Source organism: Gekko japonicus, unplaced genomic scaffold (genome assembly GCF_001447785.1).
Source record: "Gekko japonicus isolate JY-2015 unplaced genomic scaffold, Gekko_japonicus_V1.1 scaffold520, whole genome shotgun sequence".
Lineage (NCBI taxonomy): Eukaryota > Metazoa > Chordata > Lepidosauria > Squamata > Gekkonidae > Gekko > Gekko japonicus.
In genome coordinates, this window is record NW_015169188.1 from 557,979 (window position 1) to 575,506 (window position 17,528).

General features: G+C 37.3%; 1 protein-coding gene across 5 annotated transcripts in view; it reads right to left on the reverse strand.

The window, feature by feature from the left end:
• The window catches only part of STAU2 (staufen double-stranded RNA binding protein 2), a 241,275-nt gene that overhangs the window by 139,567 nt on the left and 84,180 nt on the right, over positions 1-17,528 (reverse strand). For all 5 annotated transcript variants that reach the window (XM_015416212.1, XM_015416213.1, XM_015416209.1 and 2 more), the window contains 2 exons: positions 15,398-15,529; positions 12,500-12,560 (listed from right to left, as the gene is read on the reverse strand). In XM_015416212.1, the coding sequence (XP_015271698.1) occupies positions 12,500-12,560; positions 15,398-15,529 (193 nt within the window). The remainder of the gene's footprint in view (positions 1-12,499; positions 12,561-15,397; positions 15,530-17,528) is intronic.

A 17,528-nucleotide genomic window follows, 5' to 3' on the forward strand; every position in this document is an offset into this window, starting at 1 on the left:
CTCATATTTATACCTCCTCGCCCCTTTTTGTTGGAAGGGTTGCGGAGAGAAAGGTTCTTTTAAACACTGTTGGGGGATTGTCCCATCATTGCAAAATTTTGGTCCAAAATTATAGATCTGATCAATAGAATTCTTAATTGTGATCTATTCTTTTAAATGTTTGGCCTTCTTTACGGCTAACTAAATTAAAAATGGAGTTAGCTGCACTTTTATTAAGCGCTGCAAAAACTTTGATTGCACAAACCTGGAAACTTAACAAAGCTCCTGCGATCCGCCAATGGTTTATTAAGGTATGGGATTTAACAGTAAAGAACATATTCTTGGAAAAATGGTTTCCCTTTTTTGATTTTGTTAATAATTCAGAAAACAAGAGTTGTACCCTCCCTGAAAAATATATTGATATAATTTCGTATTAAACAAATTGTTGTTATTGCTAGTTATTATCATTGTTAATTTTGAGTGATTTCTATATTCTTACAATAATTCAATTGTATATCACGACTTTATTTTGAAAAAATCTCATTAAGATTGTTGTGTTTTATTGTTGTATATGTTAAAAAATTTAATAATTTTTTTTTAAATAAAAGAAAAACAGTTACACTCAATTTAGATTTCACAGTTCTACACCAACCTCCATTTGTATTTTAAATGTAGGTGCAAGATATGGTTTAAAACACTGCTGTTCAAGGTTTTTTTGTCTCACTTTGGTTCCCAAACTGCTTTGTCAGGTCTTACTGTTGGCAAAGTAACACCACTGCTGCCTTATGACGCCTTCTTACTAATTGATAGCAACTCCAAGGATATGGTGGAGCTAAGTAGACAACCTGATTGGAAACCTTTTCAGCTGTACTAATTGTACGGTACATTTATGCATCTTCTGGCCTTCTGCTGAGGATTATACTCCTTCCACATTTTCTTAATCCATTCACTATTGTCTATTGGTTTTTCCTTGAAATGTATACAAAACACTATTTTACATAATAAAGTTTGTTCAACAGTTAAATCATTTGGTCTGATGATCCTTGCATTTATTTGCTCTTACAATGGGAAATGGTTTAATACCTGAAATATACAGAAAAACATCTGCAAGCACTGGGTGGTAGGCATTGACACACAAGCTGTGGGAGGCTAAAGGTATGCTTAATGAATCACCAGCAAGAGCTGATGTTTTACTTTCTACCAAATGGGATAACATCTCCATACCTTGGCATTATTACCAATTATGGTTCGTTAACAAGGCAAACCAGGTTTCCCAAACCATGGTTTGAATAATCAGCTGATCTCAAATTACAGTTTATTAATTCATATATCATAAAATAAGTTAGATTTTGTTCCTGGCAAAAGAAATACAAGTTGATGGTAAGTCATCTGAAACAGGATCTTAAGGAGCATATTGCGGGGGGAAATTGGACAAACATCAATTCTTTAAATATCTCTCATAAGAAGGAAATAGCCAGGAAGATGTCTGTGTCTCCTCCTACCAGGATAACAAAGGAGTGGAAGGACTACTAAAAAGATAGGGAGATTGTGGAAATGCTTAATAAATTTGCATAATACTTTGGAAGATGTATGGCAAATGTCTTAACCTTACAAGAAGTGGGTGCATATTTCTGTCCCAGATTTTCCTGAAAAGAGTGGTTAAATACAGATCTCTAACTCCAGATGGCATATACCAGAGACCATGAATGTAGTAATGGTCAGTATCATAAATGGCTTCAAATAGGGATTAGATAGATTAAAAGAATATAAACCTGTCAATAGCCAATAGCCATGATAACTAAACAGAGCCTTCAAATACAAAGTTATTAAAACTCTGAATACCAGTGCTAAGAAACAAGATAAGGGAACTATCTTGGCCTTTTAGACCTCTTTGTTGGTCCAGCACAGATCTTATGTACATGCACTTCCAAAAGGTCTTAACTAACTTCCTCATTAAAAGGTCCTTACTAGGATCAGCAGTTATGGGGACAAGAGGACAGGTGCTCTTACAATAGGAACATTAGAGTAAACTGTCCATTCTCACAATGGAGGAAGCTAAGCAGTGGTGTTCTCCAGGGATCTGATGGCGCTTGGTGCTATTTTCATTTGTTTATAAATGATCTAGAATTGAAGAGGAGCACTGTTACTATCAGATTTGTAGACTACAATGAATTATTTAGGATGGAAACCAAAATGGACTGTGAAGTGCTTCAAAATGACCTCTCCAAACTGGGTAAGTTGGCAACAATGTGGAAACTAAATCTCAAGTAAGGGTAAAGTACATACATATACTGATGTGGTCTGGAATAGCAAAAAGAGAGATTTGAGGATTATAGCTCAATTAAAACATTGATTCAGTGTACAACAACAATGAAAAAGGCAAATTTTTATAGTAGATATTATGAGGAAATAAAGAGAAATAAAAGTATGTAGTATATGGATCTATGGTGTAGGCATATTTAGAGTAGTGTGTACAGTTCTGGTCATCCCTCTTCCAAAGTTCTAGTTCTCCCCCTTTTCTAAGAATTGGAAAAGGCATAGTAAAAATGGTCATGAAGATCAGAACATCTTTCCTACATGGAAAGTATAAAAGGATTATGCTTTTCAGTTTAGAAAATATACACTTAGGGAGGTACACAACAGTTGCTTATAAAATTATGCATCATATGGACAACTCCTTTCTCTCTCTGTCTCCCACAATGTTAGAATGAGGGGATATTCAATAAAGGTCATAGTAGATGCAAGGAATACAAAAGAAAGTTCTTTGCTAAAATTAGTTATATACCACTTTATGAATGTTGTTCTCTCAAAATGACTCAATAAGTGGATTTTTAAAAGACTACACTACTGCTGCTTTTGCTAATGTTCAGCTTACAGGAAATGCTGAAGAATTTACATGTAAGAAGAGTTTTCCTTTTTAGAACTTCAGGAACATTTGTGAACGAAGGAATAGAAAAATGCAATGATGTAATCACATTTGTCAGCTGCAGATGGGACACAGAGAATCTATAGAACATTCATAATCAGAACAGCCTTTTCACAACTAATTCACCACTACTTGAATGAATTCTTCTAAAGACCCAATGGTCTTGTCTTTTTTGTTAATATGCGCTGTCAGACAGTAACCCTCTTACTACAAACAGAACTTCAAGACTTATTCTCCTTTTGTTGACGCCATCTCAAATACTTTCAGTATTTATTTTATCTGGATTCACCTAGACTCATCTACCATGGACTCAGTCACTCCGATGGAAGTATTATCCCATTGAAAGCAACAAAGCTCAGTCAGAGACCATTCACAAAGAGGCACAGGCTGTGTATTAATCCAGTCCCTAAACTTGATTCTTGAACCCCCCAAAAGTCCAGTTTGATTATTCTGTAAAACCCTGAGTCTGGCTTGTTAGAGGCCTAGCTATGACAGACAAAAAAACCCCCCAAAACATTTTGTAAGTGTAAGCAGACTAACCATGTGATCTCAGGAGCTAAAGATTTGGTGAAGGCTCTGAAGACAAGGATGTAACACTCTACCTAGTGAAACAACAGAGGTGGGCTGTCTTGGCTGTAAATAAACCTGAAGCAGAAGCAAATTGAGCACACCCCTGCATGGACAGGATGGACAACTGGCAGGGATTCTTTGCTGAAAGGAAAGTTTCATGAAAAGTATTGATCACACTGAATCACCCCCAAAGTAGTGGTTAAATAATTGGATAAGCAGGGGAAACTTGTCAAGTTTCCTAAGGATAGGAGGGACTAATCAATAAAAAAGTGTATAAAAGATCAGAACACACTAGAGTCATACTTTCCTTTCTGAAGTTCTAACTAGAGATGGGTACAAACAGGCTAGTGAACCTAAATTTGTGATGAACTGGGTCTGGTTCATGGTTTGTGAACCAAGGTTCATACCATCCTGCTGCCACGACCCTCCCCCATGGCTTTGGTAGGTTTGTGTGGTCCGTGTCGGCAGACACAGCAGGGCTTGAAGGCATTTAAAGAGACCACAATAATTTTAAATGCCTTTTCCAAGCTGCACTGCCATGGCGGTGAGACTCGCACATGAACTCAGAAGCAGTGTTCCCTCTAAGATGAGTTAGTGTGAGCTAGCTCACAGTTTTTTAGCCTTTGGCTCACACATTTATGTCTTAGCTCAGGAAGGTGGCTCCACAACAAAAATTTATGCAGTAGCCAAATTGCTTGCTCACAACTTTAATGCCAGTAGCTCAGAAAGTAGATTTTTTGCTCACAAAACTCCACAGCTTAGAGGGAGCATTGCTCAGAAGGCATTTAAATGCCTTTTGAGTTCACTTGCAAGTAGCACCGTGGCAGTGGCACAGCTTAAAGAACCTTTACATGACTTTTGCAAGCTGTGTGCCGTGTGAGTGACATCCAAGCAGCAAAGTCACCCAGAAGTGGTGACCCGGAAGCTGTGCTACATCACAAACTGGTTTGTTAAACTGGAAGGCATGTGGAGGTTCATGGTTCGTGAGACCCCACAAACCATGAACCTACATTTTCCCAGTTTGTGCCCATCCCTAGTTCTAACATTTCAATGTAACCCAAACTGAGTCCTCCCCCCAATGCTGGTTGTAGGCCCTTCATGCTTTACTGGTTTAGCTCAGGAGTCTGTAACCTTTTTTCAGCATGAGGGGTGATGAGTGCATCCCAAAATGGCTGCCACAGGGGGTGGAGCCAATCACAAAATGGCTACCACATGAGGTGAATCCAACCACATAATCTCAGTGAGTGAGGTTATGCATAACTTTGATAGTAGCTCTTCAACATTTTAGGCAGAAGCTCTGTTTAGTTGGCTACTTTTTTACATTTATATATTTTTTAAAAATATTTTCTTCAATGCACACAAAGTAAGTATATATATTTAAACCCTAGGCTAAGAAACCCTCATCTAGCAATATTTGTCTTCATTTTGTAGGCAGGAATCTAATGCACACGCAAAAGGGAAAGCTGCTTTTACATAAAGCCCCTGTCTGCTTTAGATCATACACATCAAAAACAGAGGAATTTCCACCTGGCCCCGCCTACTTTCTAAAAATACTTGGTGAACATCAGGAAAAGTACTGGCAGGCACCATGGGTGCTAGATTGGGGATTCCCAGTGTAGCCTTTTACGTTTGCTCAACAGATTTGCTTCATTCTGGATTTAATATTGTTCTTTTGCTTTGATTACGGTATTTTATGTGAACTCTAGAGGAAGAAGGTTGCTATGCAAACTGCTTTAGAAGAAGGTGAAGATCCAGGGGGACTTTCGAAGATTCTGCTTAGCTCTCAACTAGATGGGCTGGGACAGTTTGGGAGTTTAGGTTATTACATATTTTATTGTTATGTAACCAATTCTATATAATAATTTACAACTGGTGCATGTAATGTCCCATTTCTGTATCAATAGCTATTTTGCCTGAAGTGCAGTAGAACTATGCACATTTTCTTCCGTGCCCATGTTTTATGTGTTTTTATATCTTCTTGAGCGTATTGCTTTAATGTGACTTTGTTGGGTTGTGCATTGTGCTCAATATTTTTCATTAATTCTGATCAGCTAATGAGTCTGTTACATTTCTCACTGATCAGCATTAGCCCACTGAGACAAATTATGACTAAGACTTTCATGACCACCTGACTTATATATGACTTAGGTACTGCCCACCTGACTTATACCAGAGATGCCTTCAGTAAGTGACATGTACATGGAATTCCTCAGCTGAATCACGATTGGTTCTTCAGTATTTTTCTAGTACTGTAAGGCAAAGCACCCTGATTTCCCCTCAAAGGTTAATATGATTAGCAGGCCTGCTCTGGCTCACAGGTGTCTGTAATTGGGCCTTTCTGCTGATACCATCCTTATCTCTTTCCAGGGCTCTATTGGTAGCAGGAGCTCCTTTGCATATTGGGCCACACACCCTTCTTACTGGGGCTACTGTAAGCTCTTGGAGAATTGGTTACACTAGGGGTGTGTGGCCTAATATGCAAAGGAGCTCCTGCTACCAGCAGAGCCCTGTCTCTTTCAAAGCCAGATTCAAGAATATGGTAATTGGTTAACTGCAAGAACCTGTGTCCAGTTGTGTAACTAGATGGGAGGGGGGAATTACCATCTTCTGGAGAGTTCCACCAAGAGAGCTCCCTGACTGGTTTTGAGAGACCACCTGGTGCCAGAGGGAAGCCATACTAACTTTGTGATTCTGCTATGCTAGTATTCTTTTGCTATGTTATGCTACATCATGATGGACAGCTGCGTAGAGAACACTTAAAGTTCAAGCTTGGACTTTTACATTCTAAGGTGTGCCATCTAATACCAAGTATTGAATGTATTAGAAAGTTAGATTTTTTATTTCTTTGCTGCTAAGCAGTGGAGACTGTGCTGCATAGTAATATTCTGGTTCTTTTCAGTCTATTCAATAAACCTTTATACATTTTTTACAAAGGTCTACTTTATTTGTGTGCATTTACGCTCGAGGACCCACAGATCTGGGTACGGCTCACCTGCAAAAGGAGTGGTGACCGAGGGGGACCCAGGCTTGGGTTCTTGACAAGTACTTGTTTATTTATTTAGATATTTATACTCCACTTTCCTACCCAATGAAGACACAATGTGGCTTTCAGCATCACTCTCCATTTTATTCTCACAGTTACCACACTGTGAAGTAGGTCTGAGTGAGAGAATGTGCCCAGCGTAAAGTCAACCAGAGAGTTTCCATAGCTGAGTGGGTTTTTGAACCTGGGTCTCCCGGACCCTAGCCTGAAACTTAACTACTATACCACACTGGCTGGATTTTAAAAGTCTTGGGGACAGGGAAGACCATGATGAAGTACACTGTAGTTCTGATAACAGAAAATAAATATGAAATAAATCCACTATGCTAAGATTGTTTCGTAAAGTTCTTAAAAAGCATTTAGGTACTAACCAAACAGTAGGATCAAGTCAAAAAGCATACTGTTAATGGTAGCAGCTCCTCAACTGGAAATCCAGGAGGGCCATCAATAATCATTACAACAGGTCTTATAAATGATATATTTGAAGGTGCTATTTCACAAACAAAGATTCTGCATCACCACCATCAAAACGTATACTACCTCAAATGTTAGGCAAGCCCAGGGCCGTAGCCAGGATTTTTGACTTCAGGGGGCATTTAAATAAGTCGGGGGCACTGTGTCAAGAGCGACAAGAGAGTAAAAGTTTTACAAAGTGTGTGCAAGAGAGAGGGCTGGAGTAGGGAGCAGACATGCCCTGTGGTGTGCCTTGCCCTCAGCCAGCCAGAGGTACACTGCCAGTAGGCAGGGCAGGGCAATGGCTCGGTGCAGCTGTGGCACACGAGAAAAATAAAATAAACCAGCTGAATGGGAAGTCAGGAGGCCTGGGTAGTAAGTCAGAGGGCCTGGCCCCGAGATGCCCCACTGTAGCTACGAGCCTGGGCAAGCCCACCAATGCAAGGTAAATCAGTGTAATGCCAGATACAGTGCGATACAGTTACCTATTTATGGCTAGCTTATGCTGTAAAGAAAAGAACCACCCAACACTAATGCCTCAAGAACTGTGGGCACTACAGAAATGAACTAGCAGATAAAAACTGAGTAAAGTTTATGTACACAAGTTTCTGGAAAGAGGCTATTCTCTACCATCCTACAAAGGAGAAGGAAGGAAGGAAAGTGTAAACATATAGAAATGCAATTGCACATCAGAATGGATCACAAAGAGAGAAAGAGTGAGAGACCTGTATGTACAAGTACTGAAAAACTCCTATTCGGTCCTGAATAGATATGGCTTTTCTGCTTGACTAGCATGTAAAAAAAAGAAAGAAAGAACTTTGGCCCAAAGACTTTGGTTGAAATAGTCCATTCTTCTCCTTACTCTCCTCCTTTTCCTGACATTTGCTCTTCATGCTGACTGCCTTGACTATGCCTAAAAGTTAGTCCAAAACTCTACCAAGCTTTTATTCATGCCCATAAGAACTCTGGTCTCTAAGAAGCAAAAAAAAAAAAAAAAAAAAGGGTCAGACCAATAATGTTTCTGGTCATGGGATCAGATTAGTGCTTTGGTGATATTTGGATTTCTTGAGGTCCAAAAGCATATCGTTTCTGAATTATCAAGAGAAAACACAATTCAGTTGGTCCCATATGTGCTTGCCATTAGGTATATGCAGCCTTTCTGTGAGCTACACTTTCCAGTCACAGAACCAGTACAAAGGGTGGAGAGGAGCATCAAGAATCTGCCTCACATGGAGCAGCTTAAATATGCCCCAAAATATACAACTGAACTAAATATAATTTATACACAAATTATTACATTATCAGTAATCCAGTTCAACAGAAGACCAGGAATGACACAGAATCCATATTCACAACTATACTCCAGAAATTTAAAAGTAACACTGGAAAGACTGAGAACCATATTTTAGCTTATTCTGAATTTATTTCTGTGGCATACATTTAACCTGGTCCAGTTACAGACCCATAAGATCTTGGGTATGGGGAAATCAACAGTATACTAAGAAGATATTAAAATTATAAAGTATAATAGAACTTTGCACACCAGATCTGATTTTAGCATATCTAAAACATAAAGAAGACATTTTATTAAATAAACTGAAATGACTTCCGTTATCATCCATTAGTGTTATATTAGCCACAGGAGGGCTCCACTAACATTCCCTGTCCTGGATCAAAAGAAACATATAGGGGTTTACAAGAGAGAATGCACAACATTATTTAGCACAAGGTCTAAAAACCTTTAATAAATGTGTTTCATATTTAAATGAAAATCTACAACACAGAGATTTCCTAAAGGCATGTCTTAATGTACTTTGTCTTAAAAAATAGTAACTGAAGTAAATGAACATGTTCTGACAATTTTCCCTGTATTATTTTTTCTTTATATAGTGACAAAATTATATCTATGGGATATCAGTAATCACAGGTTAATATTGTTATGATGTTTTCCTACCTGTTTTTTTTTCTGAGAAAACAGAGCTGTATTCATTACAAACTTTGATTTGAAAAAAATAACTTTGACAAGAATATCTGTTTTTCTCCATGCTTATTCGTCTTTGTTCCTTAGGAGTTCACGATTTCCTGCTGCTTGTTCACCACCTGAAATCATAATCATCTGTTTGTGACATCACAATTAGTTACTGCGAAAATGATTAGTGTGTCACAAACAGATGATTATGATTTCAGATGGTGAACAAACAGCAGGAGCAGATGGACTCCTCAGGAACAAAGTTCCAGATTTCATGCAGAAAGTCCAGAGTAATAAATGAGTTAGGAAACAAAAACAAGTGTTTTGAAATAAAATGTTTTTCCATTTTAATTTTTTTTTTTTGCATGGCCATCTCAGATGTAGAAAGAATTTAATTGTGATGTATACAAATATAATGTTTTTTGGTGAACTACATGCTCTAGTTTTCTTTTGAAATTCAAAAGCTTTTCTAATTCAGGATTCACTCAAACCTTACTATTTTGAACATAATGATTCTTTTCTATGGTTCTTAAGATGTTACTAGGAGAAAATTACTTTTCTGAATAGGTTTACATAACATTAAATCACAGGCCCATTAAAAAGGTAGTAACCCTACAGAGTGATTAGAGCATAAGAAACACTGATCTTGGACTCATTTCAGTTACAAATTTCATAACATGCAAGAACACAACAAAGAACTAAAGATATAAGTGATCATCTTTCTTTGCGACAGCAGTCATACTGGCTCTGCACAGCAACCAGACTTGTGATCCAGACAGTCAAAACTTCAACATCATATCAACCCTTAGAACAATGACATAAGTGCATATCACTGGACTGATCAGATCCTGTCATGAGCAATGATAACTGCTTTAAGATCAGGGCCTAATCCAATGACCTCATTTTCCCACTTAATAAGGGCTCCCAGGGGTTTGATTATCTATTTATTCACCCATTCATCCTGCCTTTCTTTCAAGATGTTCAGAGAGCACATGTGGTTTTCTTCCATCAACGTAGAAAGCTTCAAGGGATACAAAAGCTAGGTCCTCTTACAGTAGACTATATACTATGAAGAAAATACTGTGTTCCCAAGCCCTTATTTACCTTATAATACTAATGCAGAACTGAGGAAAACATTCACCGAGGAAAACTGGCCAGAGATGGGATTAATTTTTGCTACCTTATATACTGTTTGTTCTCTTTAAACAAAATCATGTTTTGAAAAGTGCTTTGATATATAATGATAAACTGTAAAGGGAGATTATGTGAAGATATAAGAATTGCTATGCTGGATCAGATCAAAGGTCTACTTAGTCCAGTATTCTGTTTTTCACAGTGACTAACCAAATACCTCCAGACAACCTATAAGCAGGACACAGGAGGCCAAAGCCTCTCCCTGCTCTTGCCCCCAAAGCACCAGTAGTAAACGAGGCTTATGAACACGTAGCTGTGCCAAAGCTGTATATGAAAACACAAGCACTTTGAGATAAGAGTTTTTTCTTTTTCTTTTATGACATATATATGTGAAAAGGACATTTTGCGAAATGAAATGAAAGGGATTAAAGGACTACTAAAGGAAGACTGGAAGACAAAAGAAAAACATCCTTCACCAAAGTTTCCTAAGTAAAACTTAACAAACATGCAATAAGGTGATGAGTCTTCTGGATAAGTGACCACAGGAATACTGACTTTGTATATTCTTCAGCCTGTTTCCAACAATGGGTGGGCATTTCTATTGGAAGGACAGGCTGATTGCTATCAATTCACCATCTCACTACAGCCCTTAATTTGTCCCCAGTTATGTATAAAAACGTCTACTGATCCCCAAGAAAAAGTTGGGGAGGGGGCGTGGTTCAGGGAGCTACAGTACGTAGTGGAAGCAGGAGAGTGTTTTTCTGTATGCTTCACTTCATTCTGAGATCTTGCTGTTATATTACCTTAATGGAGGCAAATACATCTTTTTAAAGATATATTCTTTATGCACACTTGTTTGTGCCTTAGCTTACTCTGTGGGTGGGTGTTAACTATTAGCACTATCAGGTAAAGAGTATTAATGAGAAAGTACAGCATCCTAATGTGTTGGGGTGAAAGTCCTATGCCAAGAACAGCTATGCATATGGACTTGCCAGTCTTAAAATTGGGCCGGCATGCAATCCACAGCCACATAGTGGTTGAAAGTCATAATTCATGTTGAGGTCTCTCAAGGCCAACTTTATAGAGTTGCCTGATATCCTCTTTTGAGACGAAAGAGCAGGTACTTTATTATTATCTCTTACATTAAGGATCACAGCCAGTGTAGTATAGTGGTTAAAGTGCTGGTTTAGGTTCAAATCCTATCTGGCCATGAAGCTTGCTAGATACCCTTTGGTCAGTTCACTTTATATCAACCTATTTCTATTATTAATAACAAAGAGTTGGCTTATAACCATTACTGCCAGGGTAATTTTTAAGCTTGACGGTAATAGTTCACCTAATATAATTTTTTTAAATTGTACCTATATCACACAGGTTGCCAGTGGCTGTATTGTATGGAAGAACTGAACATTACAGAGTTCTTGTGTCCCTCGTGTATCTGCCCTGTTTCTTTCAGTGAGACATGCACTGTGAGTACTGTGCTTGGAACTTAATTTTCCACCATGGGTGGGTCCAATTCAGATTCCTATCATGGGGAGATGGGGCTTAAGCCTTTCCCCCTGAGCCATTTTCCACACCTGAAAAGACTCCAGTGATTCACTGCTTGCCCACTGATGAAACCTGCATGCACCATCAGGGAGAAATCTGCAGGAGGAAAACTTAAGCCCATTCTCTTCACCATGCTGCAGTACCAATTAGACCTGTGCATAACTAGGAATTAAGTTTAAATATTTTAATTTATAGTCTGTCTTTGTCACTGGGACTCTTCTATGTACAGAACTCCCAGTGTACATCTGATTAAGGATTGTCTTCAACTGCAGACAATTTTTTAAAGAAAATATATTCTTTATGAATTCTTGTTTGTGCCTTATCTTGGCTTACTCTCTGTGCATGCACAGACATGCATGGGTGTGTATTAAATATTAGTATTTATCAGTCATATTAATGAGATAGTCTAGGCTGTTGTTGTGTTGAACTGAAAGTCCCTTGTCAAGAATGGCTGTTACACAAAAGGACAGTTATTTATTTTAAACATTTACTTTATGGAACTCAAGGTGGCTTACAATGTTATCAAAACAATAACCATAAAACTACATAAAAATGACAATTTAAAATAACAATTTAAAACAGCAAATAAAAACTACATTAATCAAATGCTATCCTAAATAAAACCATCTTCAATATGCCAAAAGAAAGCCACTGACAAAAGAAAAACGGTCATTTGGCCCTTTTGGTTTATAGGAATGTGGTTCTCTATGAGTGCCACAGGGAGTATCACTCATGTACACTGATAAAACAAATGCATATTCAGAACTTAAATACATGCCCATTTGGTTCTGCACTGTTTGTAATAATCTAAAAATTCACAGTTTAGATTAACCAAATACTGAAGAGAAAAGAAAATTAATATAAAATTGGAACTTACTGTTACTTGTTGGTTCAGGGTATCCAACATTTTGGCCATTCCACCCCTTAATCTCTCTTGGCTGACAAAAATAAAACAAGAACATAAGAGGCAGCATGCTGTAAGACATACAAATGCTATGAAATTGCCTGAGGGGACTGGGATGGTCAACATCTGAAATAAATTCACTGGGTGGTCAAAGGAAATTCACATAGGAAGCTCTTCTATATTGTAACTACCACAATACCTAGTGGGGTATAAATCCAATCTCTTCTTCTTCTAGTGTTCAAGAACTAGTCTGACTATGCTTTAATACTAACTTTTGGCAAAATCCCATAAAAGAAGAAGAAGAAGAAGAGGAGATTGGATTTATACCCCGCCCTTCACTACCCAAAGGTGTCTCAGAGCGGCTTACAAACTCCTTTCCCTTCCCCTCCCCACAACAGACACCCTGTGAGGTGGGTGGGGCTGAGAGAGCTCTTGACAGAAACTGCTCTTTTTCAAGGACAGCTCTTATCATTTGGCTTGCCCAAGGTCATCCACCCAGATGCAAGTGGAGTAGTGGGGAATCAAACCCAGTTCTCCCAGATTAGAGTCCGCACACATTAAAATGCTGTAGTCCAGAACTGGTTGTTGGGAGGAGAACAGTTCTGTGCCCCACCGACATCTTTTTAAACAATTTTTCCAACAGCAGTTGGAAGTACTGAAAGAATTTCTTTTGGAACAAATAAAATGCTTCTGGAAATAAGGTTCAGTTCTGTTCATTCGTTTTTATGTAAGAGAATAGATAGCATTAGAATGCATCTATACTTATACTTTCAAGAACTATATTTCTTGTTTAAACATGACTGATTTTGTCCACAGTTAATATTCTATGTTTATGATAATAATTCAAAGTTATAGATATCAAATGTACTGCTACTCCAATTGTTTACTTATTTATTTATTATTAACCTTATTTATAGCCAGCCTTTCTCACTGAGACTTACAGCAAATTACGTTGTATAAAACACTGCAAATAAATTGCTTAAATGTAAAAGGTAAAGGTAAAGGTTCCCTTGCTCGAAAGCCAGTTGAATCCGACTCTAGGGTTGCAGTGCTCATCTCCGTTTCAAAGCCGAAGAGCCAGCGCTGTCCAAAGACATTTCCGTGGTCATGTGGCCGGCATGACTAAACACCAAGGCGCACGGAACGCTTAAATGTACAAGACTACAAATACAAGACTACAAATATTGTTTAAACATGACTAATTTTGTCCACAATTGTTTATTTATTTATAGCCCCCCTTTCTCACTGAGACTGAAGGCAAATTACAGGGTATACAACACTGGAAGCAAACATGACCTTATATAAGACTGTTTCTGTCCATAGGGTATACAACACTGGAAGCAAACAGCATGACCTTATATAAGACTGTTTCTGTCCAAATAATACACTCTCTTTTAATTTGTGTTTTCTATACTTCAAGGGCCATCTCCACTCATGTTTTTGCAGCCTGCCGGTTAAGATCCTGTTCTGAAGCCCTGCTCTCTGTGCACCCTCCTTCAGAGGCAAGGCAGGCAGCAGCCTGAGACAGGATTCTTTCAGTGGTGGCACTTCACCAGTGGAATGCCCTCTGTGAAATCCATCTTACTTTCTTTGAGGTGCTAGGCTAAAACATTTTTTTCAACATCCAGGCTTTTAACTAAAGGGTTTTATCTTTTAAATGTTTTATGGTCTGCTTCTAGACATTTAATCTGCATCATTTAGGGGTTCAGTGTTTATTTTATGCTGTTACAATCCTCTGGCTTATTTTAATGTTCCTGGCTTGATACTTAGAGTGTCATGTGTTAACGGCATTGACTTGCTTTTAATGGCTTTGGTTTTCATGGTTTTGTTTTATCATCTTGTAAATCGCCTTGAGCTAGGCTCTGGTGAACCAACATTTAATTTTTCAAAATAAATAAGTAAATATTTTCAACCTTTGCTTTTTCCTATGCTTCAAATAGCAAAAGCTAAGCTATATGTGTTAAAGTAGCACAGGGCGCAGCAATTTGCAGCTTCCTCTTTAGCACTGGGTATAATTGCAATTCGACTTTGTGGAGCTTGAAGGAATTTATTCTTTTACATTTTATAAGTATACCAAAGGGTACAATTTGATATGCTAGCCAAGTTATAAGTGATGGCTTGTATGTTGTTAAAGCAATAAAATATTTTAAATTAAACAAGAAATAAATACTGCAGAGATTTCATTTTTCCTTCACATTTCCTTTATTTCTCCAGGGAGAAAAAGGTTTCACCCCCAAGTTTCAAATATTTCCAGAAATTTTCATTCCTAATGTGATCCCTGATTATGCGTACTTGATTGTATCTGTTGTGGCATTCTGTTTTGGTTTCCAAAATATAAACACCTTGGATAAAGTTCTGGTGTTAGAATAACAGAAGATGTCCTATAGATGAAGATAAGGTGAAGGCTAGTTACATTTTCCCCAAAACTGATATGAAATTACAAGCTCTTTGACACAAAGTGTTAGTGACATTAACATTTCTGACTTTTAAGACCTACAGACCTGAAATGTTAAAAAAAAATGCTCACAGGGCATGAATAGATGTTCACAAACAGTGTAATAGCATTTTTAATAGAAAGCATTTACCTGCAATTTTATTCATTTGATCTGCTGAGAACAAAGTTTTGTTTGCTGTCACACTTGAGCAGCATAGCCCTTCCTGACCTGACCCTTTTGGAGACCTGTAAACAGGTGTTGACTATAGCCCCCAACAAACTGTGAGCAACTGCACTGGGACTTACTTGGATCCCAAGATGCTCAAGAGAAAGACAGGCATATAAATATTTTAAATAAATGTACTTGAAGTTCTGCAAAAAACAATGTGTTGAGATCACATGAAAAATATCCCTCCTCTACCAGGAACACATTTTACCTTTTCTGCCTGTTCTTGAAGCGGCAAAGATGCCTGGTAGCCAAGCTGTAATAACATGGCTTCAGCAGCATTTCTTTTTGCTATTTTCTTGTTGGGGCCTGTTCCAGTGGTAACATCATTGCCTACTTTGACCTAGTAAAACAGACCAAAAAATATGAGTAATTAAAACTTGGTCCTTTAACAGTGCAATTGTAATCAGAGTTACATCCTTCTAAGACCATGGACTGCAATGGATTTAAAAGGGAACTCTATTCAGGATTGCGCTGTTAAAAAAACCTCTTTTTTAGCCTTTTGCTATTGAGTCACAGAGAAAAGAAAATCTAAGGAATTTTCTTTTATGTTTTGCATCTAGAGCCATGTTTATGCTTTATCAGCTGCCCTGAGCCTGCTTTGGCAGGGAGTATAAATTGAATAAATAAATAAATAAATAAATAAATATCTATAACTGTATATAAAAGCCATTGATGTAAAGTGGTTAGATCAAGCAAGTTTAGTAGCCACAAAAAATTCAACAAATGTTCTTCAAGTAAATTTTATTCTGGGGGAAAAAAACCCTTTGAAAAATCTTTGAGTTCATGAAAAAACTTTGATACGCTAAACACCTTTCTTCTTTGTGCACATATCCGCAAATGTACAGCCTACTGATTTCCATTATCCTGAACCGCAATTTCTTTCTGTCTTTTTTCTAAAGAATATGCAACTTCCCTTAGAAAATCAGGAATGACAAAAAAATCAATTCAACCTGTTGAAGGTTGCTGCTTATTTTATCTCCTCACATATTCACTTTAAAAAGTAGCACCCCCACAAGATGTTACAGCAAGACTCTGCAAGCAGCAATGGGGTTTGCAAATTTCTTACAGATCTGAAGCCATTACGCTACTCTTTCATGAAGCCTGAGCATTGTAGCAGAGCGAGTGTTTCACCTGGACAAGGGATTCCTGAGTTTAAATGTACAAATTATCTCTCCGTGCAACATACTTAGTAAAGGAAACAAAATTAAGATTGTATTTCATTCGCGAAAATGTGTAGAACTTATTTTAATGTGATGGTTGTTTTCCTAAGTGCATACTGAATGAAAATGCAAGCAATTTTCTTCTTTATAAGAAAATCCAGGTACATTTTTTTTTAAAAAATAAATGTTATAACTTTACTTTTCTATTTTTTTAATTGAAGGAATATACCACATGGAATTGTATAAATGCAATGAAACACAACTCTCTAATCATGGTTTTTAAGAATGTGAACGAAATAAAATTAAGTGTGATACTATTCTCTTAACTGCTATTTCTCAGGCCTGTAAAAGTGGCTTAGGTATTATTGTAACATCTATCAAGGATTAAAGGTCTGACTACAAAGAAAAAGCTTTCTGAAATTAACTTTGGGAACAGAACACCAACTAATGTCATCAGAGGTTTTCTTCTGTTTATTTAACGGTCAGCATAAGTAATTGGATCCATTTCATCACATCTAAACTTGCTCTTTGTGTGACAGATAAAAATGAACATATTATCTCTGGATACTTTACTTCCACATTCAATTAAAACAAATGAAAACACAGTTTAAGAACTTTATACAAAAGACATTTTACTTTCTGAAGGCCACAATAAATCTACTGGGAATATGGAAAGACAAAATGATATGATTTGAGTGTGAAACTTGAAAATACAATAGTATGTTATATAAACTATGATGGCTACAAACAACTGACCTAAAAGCAATGAAGAGGTATAACCAAATATAATAGTTATTTGATTTCTGTTATTTTTTGCTTTTTGACTAGATGCCCCAAAGCAGCTCACATTTATAGAATGCAAGATTCAGTTTTTGAAAAGAAAAACAAATTTCTAATTTAAGCACTTTGAAGTCCTATTGCTTCTGGGAAAGAATTAACAGGGTTTATCTACGGCTGGATCGCGTCCTTTCAAAGGAACAGAATAATTTACAATAACCAATAATAATATTCTGTATCTATAAAATAGTTAGTACCCATCTTTTATTAAAATATTAAATTAGTTCGATGGAACAAAATTTCTTGCCAATCTGACCTGAAATATCAGTTTTTCCATCCATGCTACTTGCTAAACTCTAAAGTACTAGTTGCTGGACAATGTTTTGTTTGGTGCTGTTAGTA